Genomic DNA, 17116 nt, shown 5'->3' on the forward strand with positions numbered 1-17116 from the left:
TCAACACTTGGGTTTACTTTCATTATTTCAATTATAAGGAGGTGTTGGATAGTAAAATAGGTCTTGTCTGTTGTCATTCCAGTTTGATTCTGATTACAGAGAATCCAATAAACAGCCAAGCTAATATTTCATGACAGAAAAAACAAAACAAACAAAAAAAAACTACGAAGTTCATAACTATGGATAGGAATATAGTCCTTACATATTTATCTGAAACATCTGTACTGAAGATTCTACAAATCTGTGAAAACATTCTCATGAGTATTAGACTCTGTTAATTTTTTTATTACTTCCTAATCCTTATTAGCCCCCAAATGTCATGTAACATCTAGTATACATGTCGTGTTGATATTTCTGCTTTTGATTAACACACACACACACACACACACATACACACACACACACACACACACACACACACACACCAGAAAAACCAAAGCCTGAGGGATGTAGATGCTATGAAAAAGGTAGTTTTTCCAGCCAAACAGTATTAGTTGGAATCACTTTGGATTTTGAGTTAAGAATGACTTGTATCCTCATTTTTTTCTGATGTGGTTGAATTTTGAATCTGAAGTTGACATGCCCTCCATGTGTTGATTCAGAATAATGCATATAACAAAAATAGAGCTTTCTAGTTGAATTACTTTTGCCTCTATTCCTAAGAATTGGCATTGGCACTATATTATTAATGGATAAAAATCCAGACTTTAACTGAGACAAGAAATTAGGGGAAAGAGAATTATGACAGAGTATGACTGGGCTCATGAAGTTCTTATAAATTTCATATATCTATTCCAAACAGGATGTTGCCTGTTTCTTTATTGCTTAACAACCAAGAGGTGAAACATTAATAACAGTGAGTGCTATCCTTACTCACAAAACTGCTTTGACCACATCCTTTTGAATATCTGATTTTTTATGGTGCTTGCTGTTTGTGTGGAATAAGGAAAGGTAAAGTAAAAACTAGGTATGCTCCTGTTTGTAGTCACAAATTATTTAAATTTCAAATTTGATAACTTTTATTGGATGGTTTTAAACCTTTAAGAATACAGAGTCTCTTGTGGTATGAATCTACAATATATTGATGAATATTTTGATGAATAGTAGTCAGGTAATTCATATTTAGCCAATATTTGCTGAGCACCTGAGCTACCAGATTGAGGGACCCTTGAGGATCAAAGGAGCAAATATTGAAACAAATAATAGCAACAGTGCTGCATAGGTAAGAACAGAAGTACTGTGACGGGAGTCCACTGTGGCTTGAGTGCAGTGAGGTGTTTGTATGGGACGATGGAAGTCTGATCACACAGGGTAAAGTATGGGGTTGGTTGAGGAGCCTTTTGAGGACTTTTAAAGCTGGCTGTGGCATGATCTGATGTAAGTATTTAAAAAAATCATCCTAGATGCTTTCTGGGAATTGTAGAATATGCGTTAAATCTTCATTTGGGTGTGGGACGGGAGATGACGAATATAGGGAGGATGAATGTTCCCACAGTTTCTCCTGAGAAGTTACTATTAGACGTGATTACTACAGAGGGAGAAAACAGACTAAAGGTAGAAGGGGGAAGATGACAAATTCATACTTTGAAAGTAAAGCTTGACCTATCCGTTGGAACATCAAGTAGGAGGTGACTTCAGGCAATTAGGCATGTGTTCCTGAAGGTCACAATAAGGTGTTAGGGAGAATATAGCTAGTGCACAGGTAATGATTGAAGTCATGGAAAAAGGATGAGATTTCAACAGAAGGCCTGTATAAAGTCAGGAGGGGAGAGATTTGAGGTTCTCACACTGGGGAATATCAATATGTATGTGATGAGCAAAGGTGTAGGAATCAGAAATAGGGAAGAGTAGTGAGAGAGTGAGCCCATCTTTAAGAGGATGGATCCACAGATGGGGATTATTGATCCTTAGGGTAGCTAGAGTAGCTTCAACTAGAGTACTTGGACTAACCCAGTGAGATGGGGCAAAGTAAGATGAGCAGAATGCGGTGGATGTTGTCAAATGCTACTTAGCCAACTAGTTGTTGTACCTCAACAAAGAAGTTGGTTCTAGCAATTAGGCAGGCATTAATGACCTTGATGCAAATGTCTTCTATAGGGTGACCATGTGTTAATTAAGGAGTAAGAGAGGTGCCCCTGTCTATTGAGATTTGGATAATCTTTCTAGGAATTTCCTGTTGAAGAGAAAAACAAAAATATAGCTATAGTTTGAGAGGAAGGAAGGGTGAGGGGAGCTTTTGGAAGGAGGGAAATAGGCAGAGGAGGAGGAAGCAGTAAGGAGAGAGAAGAATCCAGGGGACTGGGGAGACAAAAGATGATGCCAAATCCTAAAGCAAGTGGCAAAGGAATAAATTTGAAGTCTGTGTAGAAGATTAAAATTTTTTTTAATGTTTATGTATTTTTGAGAGAGACAGAGTGCTAGCAGGGGAGGGGAAGAGAGAGAGGGAGACAGAATCTGAAGCAGGCTTCAGGCTCTAAGCTGTCAGCACAGAGCCCGACACGGGGCTCGAACCTGTGGACCTCCAGATCATGACCTAAGCCAAAGTTCGATGCTTAACTGATTGAGCCACCCAGGCGCCCCCTGGGTAGAAGATTTAATGTTGGAAAAGAATGAGGGTACATTTCCTTTGTGTCATGTCACAAGGGGATATGATTGCATGAAATGAAGGTACCTGAAAATGGATTAAATAGAAATTGAAGGAGTTCATCAATAACATAACTGCAGAGTATTAGAGAATAATAATATGCACTTTTCCATGGGATTCTCTAATTATAATACCTTATAGAAAAACTCACGTATGTTGTCTTGAAATAGATGAAGAGGGGCACCTGGGTGGCGCAGTCGATTAAGCTTCCGACTTCAGCTCAGGTCACGATCTCGCGGTCCGTGAGTTCGAGCCCCGCGTCAGGCTCTGGGCTGATGGCTCAGAGCCTGGAGCCTGTTTCTGATTCTGTGTCTCCCTCTCTCTCTGCCCCTCCCCCGTTCATGCTCTGTCTGTCTCTGTCCCAAAAATAAATAAACGTTGACAAAAAAAAAGAAATAGATGAAGAAAACAGTAATTCTTTCAAGTGGGCCAAAGAACATATGTTTAAGAGAAATATGAGCTAGTCAATGCACCAATTTATTAGTGTAATTTTTGGAAGATTTTGATTCATGTTTATTCTAAGTCTCAAAGTCATAGTTATCTTCCTTAATGAGCTGAGACTAAACTCATCCTGAAAAACAGAACTCAGTTTGAAGGAGCTTATTCAACACTATATTTAACCTTATCCAAAGATGAAGTTACTGATATGGATAGCACCTGTTGAGTAATTTCTAGGTGGGTGGTTTCAGAATTCAAAATATATGCTGCATGCCACACTTTGGTGAGATTACGCGAGGAAATAAATTAGTAACCTATAAATACTAGGAATGTCCAGAATGCCTAGCAGATTAAAAATAGCAGAAAATGCCCAACATGTATTTGAAATGCTGAGGCACAAGTGCTAGGTTCTTAGACAAAAATGTAAGACACGTGGGGGAAAAGTTGTTTTGAAGACAAATTTTCCTTTAGTTTAAAATAGACCATTACATTTAAGGATCTTCACACATGCGGTAGAGGGATTAGAAACTGTGTTTATGTGAAGTAAGCCAAAATTCTGATTCTACGGTATAGCTGAGGATGTGACAAATGTGCTTCACAGCCTGTCCTTCCTTTTTGCTGGCTCCTCCCATTATCTCACGGTAAGAGCTCCATTGTTTTCAGCCACAACTTTCCATCTTCCTTTGAACATACCATGTTGTTTAAAATTTTCTGAGATGGTGATTTGGGGAATGTTTATCCCTGTGCCTCTTACCCCTTTTTGTTCCTAGAAGATAAAAAAAACAAAAACAAAAACAAAAAATAGGTTCATTCTCCCTTAACTCTCCAGTCCCAAGTCCCACAACGTTGTGACTTCCAGAATAATAACATGATGGATTTTATTGGCATCTTTATCCCATTTCAATAGTTTGCACTCATCTGTACAGTGAAACTATTCTTCCTAGTAAACATATTTGGTGCTTTTATCAGTATTCTGTCCTTTAAAGTTTACTGCTTGTAATTGGTTCTCTCATAAAGGACCTATTTAGGTAAGATAGGAAGATGAGGTTTCTAACCAAATAGGGAAGAGATAAAATATTGGAATGCTCTTAAAGGTTTAATAAAATCTTATAAATGGCACACTGCAGGATTCTCGCACTATGACTCAGAGGAGTGGAATATTGCTAAGTTAGTCCATTCACATGATCCCCTGCCATTTTTGAAACTGTTCAACTTCTGGAATGGCTGGAAAAAGATAGCTTAATGAAGACAAATGCTTTACTACAAATATAGCTCTGATCTCTAACGAAATGCTAAATGGAAATTTCTACTTTGAGGTTTTCTATTTAATTTCATTCTTTTCATATAGGCTCACACTTTGGAACAAAAGAATAAACTACCAGTGTTAAGAAATGTACACTTAAGTTATTACAATATCCTGATGATTTTTAAAACTGAATGTGTCTCTAGAAGTTGCTCTGTGTACTAGCATTTAAAGTTCAAACGAAGGACTTGAAGGATTGAAAGGAGGGGTGTTACACTGAAAGGACAGTAGTCACTGGAATTCAGTTGTCACTCTGTGACCGAGAAAAATATCCAGTGAATGCTCAGTCTCTGGTCATTTCTGCATTGAGGAAATTAGACCAATAGAACTCTGACTTGCTAGATTGATTTAAAAACAGCAAACACCATGGCTCCTGTTCAGTGTTTTAGAAGTATATTTGGGGTTTAGCTCTTTATAGCTTTTTAAAAGTATATTCATAGTAAGGTGAGAAAGATATTTCCTAAATTATATTAAATCTAATTTAAAAGAAAAACGGTAATAGCATGAGAATTATATTTTTATGGAAGTTGTCTGGTCTGCTATTAAATTAAATAAATGTTGGGGCACCTGCATGGCTTAGGCTGTTGAGCATCCGACTTCAGCTCCCAGGTCCTAATCTTGCAGCTCATGACTTCCAGCTGCTCATCAGGTTCACTGCTGTCAGCCTGTTGGCGTGGAGCCTGCTTCGGATCCTCTGTCCCCTTCTCTCTGCCCCCCCCTGCTTGCTCTTGCCCCAAAATAAATAAATATTAAGGAAGTTAAATAAATGTTGAGAACACAAGAATGCTTTTCTGTATTAACTTCATATTATGGAATACACATTTTAAATGTTCTCATGAATATCAATATTTAAATTGGTTTGTGCTATTAGTAGGACAAATAGAAATTGGAATAAAGTGGGGTTCCTGGGTAGCTCAGTTGGTGAGGCATCCAAATCTTGACTTCAGCTCAGGTCATGATCTCACAGTTCGTGGGATCGAGCCCCACATCAGGCTCTGTGCTGAGAGTGCAGAGCCTGCGTGGGATTCTCTCTCTTCCTCTCTCTCTCTGCCCCTCCTCCACTCATATGGATGCTCCCTCTTTCTCTCTCAAAAAGAAATAAACTTTAAAAAACAAAGGAATTGAAATAAAGTAAGTAACTTTGCAAAGAATTTATCTATCTATCTATCTATCTATCTATCTATTTATTTATTTATTTAGAGTGTGTGAGCAGGGGAGAGGGGCAGAGGGAGAGAGAGAATCTTAACACAGCCTCCGGCCCAGCACAGAGCCCAACTGGAGCTCTATCCCATGACTCTGGGATCATGACCTGAGCTGATATCAAGCGTCAGACCCTCAACCAACTGAACTACCCAGGCACCCCATTCATTTTTTACAAAGAATTCTTTTTAAATAAAGTGACAATTCTGAATTGGATTCTGGATTCAGTATAATTTGTTTTTCTTTCTTTTTTGGAGAGAATATATGTTTTTTATTTTATTTGAGGAAAATTAGTAAGCTTTATATATGTATGTATAACCATTGTGAACTATAGTTAATATTTCAACTATATATTTGAATATCACTTTCTTAAACATTTAGCATGTTCTTTATTCTGATATCTTTAACTTAATTACTGTTAATTGTTTCCTACCTCTAGGCCAATATCCCAGTAAACACAAAGTACAATCATACCTAGTGTTAGAAAGCATATTTTGTAACAATCCTTTCATAAATTTAGTTTTTATTACCTTCAATAATCTGGTCTTTTTTAAAAGGACTTTCCCCTCCATGTTTTTCAATCCCCTTCTTGAAATTTATTAGAAAATTACCACTTACAGGGGCATCTGGGTGCATCAGTCAGTTAAGCACTGGACTTCGGTTCAGGTATGATCTCACCGTTCGTGGGTTCGAGCCCTGTGTCGAGCTCTGTGCTGACAGCTCAGAACCTGAAACCTGCTTCAGATTCTGTGTCTCCTTCTCTCTCTGCCCCTCCCTTTCTCACTCACTCTCTCAAAAAAAATTTTTTTTTAATTATCACTTATAGTAATCAGTGGTAAAATACCTAACAGTGGAACAATTTTATTTTTTAATTTTAAAGGGTTTTTTAGTGTTTTTATTTATTTTTGAGACAGAGAGAGACAGAGCATGAGCAGGGGAGGGGCAGAGGGAGGGGAAGACACAGAATCTGAAGCAGGCTCCAGGCTCTGAGCTGTCAGCACAGAGCCCGACGCAGGACTCAAACTCACAGAGTGTGAGATCATGACCCAAGCTGAAGTCAGACACTTAACTGACTGAGCCATCCAGACACCCCAATAGTGGAACGATTTTAAAAACTGGTAGTTAGGCAAATAATATACTAAGATATGAGACCATTTTAAATAAGAACTCTTTTTAAATCTGTTAAAACCTATTAGAGTAAATGATGCTCTAAAAATTACTTCTATAAAAAGAGAAAAAGGAAATGAATTAGGGAGAATCTTATTCATCTGATCTCAGTATAATCATCTGAAAAGTTTATTTTGAATGAGATAAATTATTGGAAAGTCAGTAGATACACCCAAAGTAGCTGCTTTATTAATTATGTTTAAATGATTTTAATATAAAGTCAGTTAAACTGACAGATGTGGATAGACACAGACAAAAATACATGGAATGCCTCTGAAAAATCATATTGCCCAATTGATTGTGTTAGCCATGTTTCAAACCTAGCAAAACATTTTGTGAAATCATATCATAGAAACCAAATTGTACAGCATTCAGCAATATCAGCATCACTTACTGATCGACATGAATGATTAAATGTCAGTCATGTATATTGGGTGCTATGCTAGATGATTGGCTTGCAGTTTTTACGTAGTATTTTAGCAAACAGACAAAGGAATGGGGTCTCACTGAGCCTGCCTGGAGAGGAACCAGTGTTTGGTCTCATGTTTATCTGAGTCAAGACCAAATTGCTTAAACTTACTAATAAATAAGCTTAACAGAAGAATTCAAGTCTTTGGATTTTCAACCCCTCCACCCCTCCTCCTCCTCTTTCTATTCTTCCTCTTTGTCTTCCTCCTCCTCTCTCTCTCTCTCTCTCTCTCTCTCTCTCTCTTCCTTCTTTAATGTTTTGGTCCCTCTTTCTTCCCTTACCCCCAAGCTTATAATATACATTATTTTTCTTTAATACCATACTTATTTTTCCTACGTATGGAAGGAATATAAACTTTGGTTAGTTTGGGAGAGGGTGTGGGTATGTGAGCTAAATAAGAGTGCATAGATTTGTGGTAACATTATGCATTTGGCAAATAATTAGTTGTTATAAGTAACTTTAGTCCTATATAGAAGTTTGCGTTATTTAAGTTTAGAAAAATTTTATAACCTCATAGTAAGATTCTTTGTTTTGTTTTGTCTTCTGAAACAAACTGAAAAGTAAGAATTCATTAAAACCCACACAGTATATCTTCAGCTCGACAAGTACTGCGGTAATATTTATAATTTTATATTTGTAAAAAATATTAAACAATATTTATTATTCTCTAATTACCAAGCCAGTTAGAATAGTAGAATTTTAAAGAAAAAATAATTTTTATCTGATAAAATACTAATGGAGTTTCCATATCTGTATCCATACCTATATATATGTATATATATACACTATACATATACATCTGTCTAATCACACATACACACATAGATTCTGTTATAGAATATATATGTTTACATAAAGCATTTCCATTATGGATATAATATATATATTAGATATATCCACGTATATGTAGATATATACACATACACACATACACCGACGCCTAGTATGGAACTCGGCTCTTTATAAATATCTTTAATCCTCGTATATTATGTGGAAAATATTTTTAATCCCATGGATTAAAAATCCCATGGATAAGGAAGCAGAGGCTTCAGGAGAGTAAACACTTAGCAAATTTTTTACCTTGTATAAATTGCATAAGTAGGATGCTAACCCAGTTTTACTTGACCGAAAAACTTTCAATTATTATACTTACTGCTTCATTACTAAACTGACTCCTTGAATCTAACCACAGACCACTCAGCACAAAAAGAAAGGGATGAGTGAAACAAAATTACTATCCCCTCTGCCTCTCTCTATCCCACAACACAAAGTAACTTGAAATGGAAAAGGGAAGTGGGTGGGTTAGCATTGCAGTGACAGGAGGCAACTATCCAAACTGCATGTTTTACCTTCCCTCCCCAAAGTCTTAACAAATCAAAACTCAGAGGGCAGAGCCTGGAAATGTGCCTGCTCACGGATCCCAGCTCATCCTTAGCTTTGCTAAAGTTTCTTTATGTCTACTGCTCTATCGAGTAGAAAATTGTTTTAATTACCTCTGGTTGCTGTTACAAATTATCACAAACTTGGTGGCTTAAAGCAAAAGAAATTTAAGCTCACACAGTTCTGGAGGCCAGAAGTCTACAATCAGTATGACAAGGCCAAAATGAAGGTATCAGCAGTTCAGTGCTCCCTTCTGAAACTGTAGGAGAAATCCTATTCCTTGTCTTTTCTAACTTCTGGAGACTGCCAGTATTCTTTGGCTTGTGGCCACATCAGTCATTCTATATGTCAATATGCCAGCATATAAAAGTACATTGGATATTTGAGAATTAATTTGGAAGCATTTAAACTTTGTGAACTTAGAATTTATACAGAACGAGTGGATTTTGCATACTATTTCTGTCTTTCCCCTCATACTACACAATTTCATCTTTACATTCAACCAGATATTTATTGAGCACTTATTTTGTGCCAGGCGCTGGGTCCTGGCTATCTGTCAGTCATGTAGAGAGCTTGAGTCAGAGGCTGGAAATGTCTTAGTCAGAATGTCTAAATTACATGTAAGTGCCTGGGTGGCCCAGTGGGTTAGCATCTGACTTTAGCTCAGGTCATGATCTTGCAGTTTGTGAGTTTGAGCCCCACATCAGGCTCTGCACTGATAGTTCGGAGCCTGGAGTTTGCTTCACTTCTCTGTCTCCTTCTCTCTGCCCCTCCCCCATTCATGCTTTTCTCTCTCTCTCTCTCTCTCTCTCTCTCTCTCTCTGTCTCAAAGTAAATGAGCATTAAATTTTTTAAAAAAAAATTTACCATTTATTTATTTTTGAGAGACAGAGCGAGACAGAGCATGAGCAGGGTAGGGACAGAGAGAGAGGGAGACACAGAATCTGAAGCAGGCTCCAGGCTCTGAACTATCAGCACAGAGCCCAACGCGGGGCTTGAACTCACAAACCGGGAGATCATGACCTGAGCTGACGTCGAATGCTTAACCAACTGAGCCACCCAGATACCCCTAAAAAAATTCTTTTAAATGAACGTCTAAATTACAGTGGTAGAAAGCTTAGTGTGGAAGAAAGCTCAAGTTCATTGGAGACTGACAGGGTTGAATTTGAATTCTGGCTCTGCTATTTTATTAAATATTTTTATTAAATATTAATATTACATTTATTAAAAGTAAGTTATCTTCCCAAGTCTCTATTGAATAGGAGAAATTGTATAAAATTTACTGCAGTTGATGGTGAACATTAAAAGGGTTTTGCATTTGGAGTAAATAACCTATGTGCTTAAAACTCTGTGTGAACTCCCTGTGCTAGGTCATTGAGAGGTGGAGAAAAGTGGCTTCTAAGCCATTTTCCCTGCTTCAATTCGTGACATGTAGTATAGAGTTTTTTCCAAATGGGGCTTTTTTTGCCTAGTATGTTGTAAAGGCAATATGTTAAAAATGACATTTTAAAATGAAATACACTGAAGTATAATTTTGAAAAATCAGAGTGCATTGCAAAGAATATAAATAGAAAATGATGTGTGAAACTTTTATTACTGTCAATAAATCTGTGTATGTGCTGTGTGATCATGTCTTCAAAGCAACACTGCACATTTCTTTCTTTTGCATAAAACACACCATTAGCTCCCCGGGCTTTGAGATGAGCCCAGACTCCCACCAGGGCATGGCACATGTTTTCCAGCAACCCTCTGTCTATCTTGATGGCCTTCTCTCCTGCCACCAGATTCTCCAGATTTCAAGATGCTTATGCCTGGAGTCCCTGCTGCATGATCTTTCCTCCTACTTTGGATCTTGAAACAGATTGAAGGTTATCACCTTTTGGAGTAGCCTTTATTCACATTGGTAAACAATGAAGTAGTGAAGAAAGATTTAGGTGACTTTTACTCTCAATATTCCCGGCTCTTCTGAATTCTTTGTCAGCCCTTTAACGTACGGTGTTTCTCAATCATGGCCAGTTCAGACAGTGTTCCTTCCTTGGACTCACCTCATACCACATCCTCTTATTTGGTTAACTCTTCCTTTCAGCGACTAGCTCAGTCTTCCTTTTAAGGAGAAAAATGTGGGGGTTAATGACATGGCTCTAGTTTTGATATATTCTCTCTTTGTGACTTTGAGGCTGTCAATTGAATGCTCTGATCAGCGTCTTTCTCAGTATAAAATGGTATAGTAATGGCAACTTCAGATGAAGATATCTTTCTAAGTGTTAGTTAAGTCTTAGTTACTGATAACTTTCTCCTTCCCTAGTTACTTGACCTCTGGTCAGGAATAGGCCTTTGTTCATGCTTCTCCAGGAGTCTGTGTTTTTCTGGCCATAACATTCCTTGCATTACATTGGAATTGCTTCTCTCTCCTATAAAACTATATATTTTTAAGGACCCAGACATGCTCATTGAATAGTTAATTGTTAAATACATGAATTAAAATAAACATGAAGAATTTTAATCAATGCAGAAACATGACTGCATTTTAAAAATTCTCCAGATGAATTTGTATCTGATTAAAACCTTTGGCTAAAATTTATATTACTGTTTGAATTTCGTGATGGGACAGGAGTTCACTCACACTGAGCAATTTTACCTTTTTTTTTTTCTTTTTGGTTGAAATCACATTTATTTCATTTATATAGTGACACTACCAGTACACATTTATAATGAAAAAATAAGATGTGTAGTTAATCAAAAATAGCGCAAGTCACAAGAGAATGTACCATCCAGAGATAACAAAAGTTAAATTTAGTCTATATTCTTGTAGACATTCTCTATGTATGATTCATAACAGCATTATCTGGCACTTCAGACATGCCCTAACCGGGATGCATTGCATTTGTAGAGAGAACTCAAACTTTGAAGGATTATGTCTGCTACCTGGTTTACAGTTATTTAACTTTTTATACTGCAGTGTTTTCAGAATCCAAGGGGCAATAGAGGCTTTTCAATTCCAGCTAAAATTCAGCTTTGTAAACATAACTGCAGAGAGTAAAGACTGGCATGCTCTTTTCTCATGGAGCAATTTTGCTCTTGGGAACTCTGATGGGCATGACCGGCCCTCCTTCTGATACCTGTCTACCTTATCAAAGTCAAACTTAGCCCTCAAGTTTAAATGATTGTTCTTCTATGAAGCTTTTCCCGGGTCTGTAGTGAAAATTGATAAGTCCATTCTCTCTACTGCCAAAAAATATTGTTTATAATCCTTTTTTAGAATTTATCATATTATGCCTTGTGTTGTGATGGTTTATGAATCTTTTTTTGTCTCCAGCTATTTTATAAGCTCACAAAGGCAAAGACTTTATAGTTCATTTTTATATCCCTTCACCATCTAGCAAAGCTCTTTGCATGTAATAAACAGTCAATCGTTGCTGAATGAATTTCTCATTCATTGTTAAGTGTTGGTGCTGATGTTAAATTTAATGACAAACTATAAAGTTGATATTAATCATACCCAGATATTTAGGACCTAAATATATTTTTAATTAAGTATCGATAACTAAAAGTGAAAGAAACATGTGAATGGACAGGATAGAACCTTGTTAATATTGTGAAAGATGCCTCCAGTCAGACTTTCCAAAACAGATTATACCAGTTTCATGGTAAAAATACTAAAAGGCTAGGTGTCATAAAACATGCAGCTTATAAAGAAATGTGCTAATTAAAATTCTGCATTTTTTGGAATAGCTTATGAAAAAATATAAATATTTCCAATATATCCTCTCACTACGTTTAATGTTGAAAATATATATTGACCCTCAGGGTTAAAAATTTTTGAAGGCACAAATACACTGATGACTATCTACAGCTTTTGTAAGTGAAAATCATGAAAACCCTTCTCTTCCTCATTTGAAACTCAATTTGTGATTTAGCAATATGCATGCTCATATTTAGCAAGTTCACAAGGCTCAAGATAAATGTACATTTATAAAATTAGATGATCAGCGAAATTTGTTTTTGAAAAATGCCTTTGATTTTTCACAAGAGTGTGGAAAATATTGCAAATGAGTCAGTGCTCTTTAGAAAAGATCCAAGGGTCATGGCTATGTCTTGAAATTTATGTTTGCAACACTGAGCATAATTCCATGCATAAAATAAGTTGAATAAATGCTTGATGAATGAATAAGTTAAGGGTTTGATTTTATAAAACATAAACACAATTAAATGATAGTGCTCCAAAATACTAATATTAATTATACAAATAGAAACTACTGAGGTAAAAATATGAACCAATTTCTATTGAATTTGTGTCTTCAGTAAGGAAAACATACAGCAGTCTATTTTTGTATTTATTCGAGGAAAATTGTCTTTTTGTTTAGACATTGTGATAACATCAGATATTTTCATACAACCAAAAGCCTCAAGGCTCAGTGCACCCAAACATTTTGAAACCTCCGACTAGATCTTATTACTGGATTTAGAACTTAGAAATTGGATGTTATTGAGTAGATTTATAACTTAGAAACTTTGTTTTATTTTTATTACAAAGTCAATATTTTTATATATTTTATGTAGCCATGCTTAAATTGAACAGGAAGAGGGAGGCAATATGGGTGTTCTGGGCCAATGAAACGTAAGCCACAAATAGACCCAACAAATTGTGCATGACGTAGTAGTAGATAAATGAATAAAAGTCTTAGAGTGACTAGGAGGTATGGATGGGACTTTTTCTTGAGCCATATGAGAAGGGTGGTGCCCACAGAACTGAGAATGAATTTTTCTGTATTCCTGCTATAAGGTATATAAAATACCACAGGCATAAGATGTAAAATGCATGAATTCTATAGTATCATGGTCATCCTTGACTCCTCACTTCCTCTTACAGGCCATATCTTCCCACCAGATTTCTTTAACTTACGTCCAGAATCTGGCTCACCTTCACAGCCACCACCATTGTCTTAAACACCATCGTCATTCACTTAATTACTTGCAACAGCCACCCATCAAGCCTTCATACAAGGCACCCATTATATGCCTATATTTTCAATAAAATAGGGGCTGATCATTTTATTTTTATTTTTAATTGAAGTAAAACATACATAAAAGAGTGTAAAGTACTCTAATATGAATTGAGGTTAATAAAGACATGGAAAGTATAAAAAATACTCCAATCTCAAGTATATAGGTGATCGCTTTTTTAAAATGTATATACCTGTGTTGTCACACTCGGATCAGAACAAAGGACACTTTCAGCATGCCTGGTCCCCTCCTGCAGATTTCCAGACTTTACCCTTCCAAAGTTCATCACTATTCTGATTTTGTTTTCATTATTTACTTTTACACATCTTGGATTTCATGTAAACTGGGGATAAAAAGTATACACTCTTTTATTGGCTTCCTCTGCTCATCTTTATATGAGATCTCTGCAGGTCAGTTGCTTAATCTGTAAAGAGGAAGGTAGGCTGACCCTGGGAGCTAAAATCTGACAACAAATTGATGTTCAGCCCCAACCCACAGAATTTCTGATTTATATTGTCTGGAGTCAGGCACAGAGAATTAGTATATTTTTAAAAATCCCAAAGATAATTGAACCTGTATACTCTGAATCAAATGATGTCTCTCCCCTCCCCTTTCCTCCCCATTTCCTCCTTTTCTCTCCCCCCACCACCCCTCCACTCCTTTCTTCCAAAAGTACAGGGATGGGCTGGCCACTGCTCCTTTTTACCTCTATTCTTCCTGAAGTGTGCACTGAGCACCTATCAGATACTAAACACCATCTGAGGTTGCTGAAACTACATGAGTCAACAAAATGTAGTTCCTATGTTCCAGGGACTTGAAGTCTCAAAAACCCCATGCCTGAATATATAAACAAATATCATTGAATATATTATAATAGAGTAGGCTTTAATAGTCCTACTGGAAATTAAGTATTCAACTACTTGTTCTATTGCTGTTACTTAACTACTATACCAGTAATGCAGAACTGAATTAACTATCTTGAATTGTTGGTACTCATAATGAATAACTATAAAGGAATATCCCAAAATGTTGAAAGCCCCTGATAAATCAACTATGTAAGGAATATAGAATGCATTTTAAATATTTTTTCCTCTACTCTTTTAGGGCCCTTTTATTTTCCTTTCTAATTTATGGTGCATGCTGAAAGAGCTCTTGGTCTCTGATACCCACTCCAGGCACCAGTTTGCTTTTAAGTGGTTTCAAAGGTAGCCAAAAAACAAAAACAAAAAGAAAAAACAAAAACAAAAAACCTATCTTACATTCTTAATGACAGACTCTATCTATTAACCTTTTGTGATTCTTACAGTGAATTAATCTGTTCAGGTATAATAAAAATAACTGAAATTTAGGCAATAATAGCCTGTGAACATTTTGCTGTAAATTATGTATGTTTGGATCAGGAATCTTCCTATTTTCTGTAAAAGGTATATAATTGCTATGGAGTTAACAACAGCAAGACTATTAGGGTGAATGTTTGAAAATATTCAGTTCAATTCTCTTTCTCAGTATTAGACCACAGTAATTATTTAGTGTGTTTTTTTTTACTTGTTTGTAATGGTCCTGGAAAAAAAGTTCAAAAGAATATTTTAGATGGATACAATAGAATATCATCTTTTTCCCATTTCTTTTCCTTCCTCCTCAATTCCTTCCTTCCAAGTCTTATTTTATAGTAGCAAAGTGAAATGTAAATAAAGAATGTAAAATATATTTCAGCACCTTAGCATTATTGGATATTCACATGCTAATGAGCAAACAAGGTCTGTTTGATCCTGTTGGACTTAGTGACTTCAAATCTATTGTTTCAATAGAATAATTTAAATAAAACTTACTTTTTGTTTTTTAGTAAAACTTATTTTGAAATAAATCCGTAAAATCATTTTTCACAAAACAAATGTGTAGATCTTGGCTGCATTTTTAAGCAAAGAATATCTAATTGAATGTTATTAATTTAGTTTTGCATAAAATTACATTTAAAATGGAATGTAAATTGTTGTCCATTTTATAAGGACAGGTTTTTAATCTCTTTTTTTTTCTTTTTCTTTTCTCTAAGAGACACTTTGACCTTGCTGTGAAGCTAAGCTAGAGAGGACATTGGCAGAACTTTGTATGTCCATATGCATAGATTTGGATGATAATTTAATATGACAGAAAACAATACCTTGCCAAGGATTAACTTTAAATCTTCTATTTACTTTAGAACTCCAAGATTTATGGAATACCAAAACAACCCAGGGAGATGACTCATAAAGAAACAGGACTCTCTAGTTTCCTATACTCTTTTACAAATTCTTAGCTGTTTAACTTTGTTGTATAACATGATGGTCAGTATTGAGGTCAACCTGTAAAGTAACATAAATCAGTCATTTGGGTTTTGTTTGTTTGTTTGGGTTTTGTTTTATGTTTTTTGTTTGCATATCATTCTAAATGGTTACAAGCTAGTAATCATATCAAAACAAACTGTTTAAAAGCCATGGCATCACATTTTTTTTTTCAGTTGATTTATTTATTTGGAAAGAAAGAGCAAGCAGGAGAGGGGTAGAGAGAGAGGGAGAGTGAGAGGGAGAGAGAGAATCCCAAGAGGCTTCATGCTGTCAGCACAGAGCCCAACGTGGGGCTGGAACCCATAAACCGTGAGCCGAAACCAAGAGTCAGCTGAGCTACCTAGGCACCCTGGCATCACAATTTTACATTACAAAGCCAATACCTATATTTATTTAATCAGAGGAATATACAATTGTAGAAATACAAATACAGTTTTAAAAATAAAGACTTGCTATGATTTAAGATGAAAATTCGCTTTATTTCTTTCATGCTGTATCAACCCTTCTGGCATATTACCAAATCTCACTGATTGAATCTCAATTACCTACATCTGAACATTCTGTAACTTGCATAAGCAACAGTCTTCTTCTATGGATGCTTTCGTTGAGACTTATTTGTGAAGCACAAAATCCAGATTTATGTTAAGTAGGTGGGTTGCTAATTTGTAAGAATGCCATTCTTGATCAGGCCTCTATGAATTGTTTGTAAATACCACACTGGACAATGCGAGCTTTATATTCGTTCTTCAGTTAGCTGGAAAACTTCTAGTTAAACTCTGGTAAAGATCTGTAGTATGAAATGAATGTAAAGTATTCATTCTTTCTTTATCTTACTCTCTGGTTTCATTTTAGCTCATTTGTTTATTTAAAAATAACCCTCTAAGTTGCTTTTTCACTGCTTTTCATATTACAGATTGAAAATGTTGATGTCTGCCTTAGTTTTCTAGCAGCCAGAGGAGTAAATGTTCAAGGTCTATCTGCTGAAGGTAAGAAAAGGCATAGTTGTCACAAATAACACCTAAGTTTGTAAAAAAAAAAAAAAAATTTTTTTTGTATTACAAGCAAAGTGGGAGCACAAAGCTTCTTAATATATAAAGGAAATCAGTAAAGTTTCCAAAATAATAGAAACATAAACGCAGTGGTTATTAATGTATGCTTTAATTATTTATATATGTTTCATATTTTGCCAA

The 17116-nt window shown here is 35.9% G+C and overlaps 1 protein-coding gene across 6 annotated transcripts in view; it reads left to right on the forward strand.

The window, feature by feature from the left end:
* The window catches only part of NAV3 (neuron navigator 3), a 373689-nt gene that overhangs the window by 125267 nt on the left and 231306 nt on the right, over positions 1-17116 (forward strand). For all 6 annotated transcript variants that reach the window (XM_027071189.2, XM_027071190.2, XM_027071191.2 and 3 more), the window contains exon 4: positions 16840-16912. In XM_027071189.2, coding sequence (XP_026926990.2) covers positions 16840-16912 — 73 coding nt within the window. The remainder of the gene's footprint in view (positions 1-16839; positions 16913-17116) is intronic.

The sequence above is a fragment of the Acinonyx jubatus genome, chromosome B4, assembly GCF_027475565.1.
Source record: "Acinonyx jubatus isolate Ajub_Pintada_27869175 chromosome B4, VMU_Ajub_asm_v1.0, whole genome shotgun sequence".
Lineage (NCBI taxonomy): Eukaryota > Metazoa > Chordata > Mammalia > Carnivora > Felidae > Acinonyx > Acinonyx jubatus.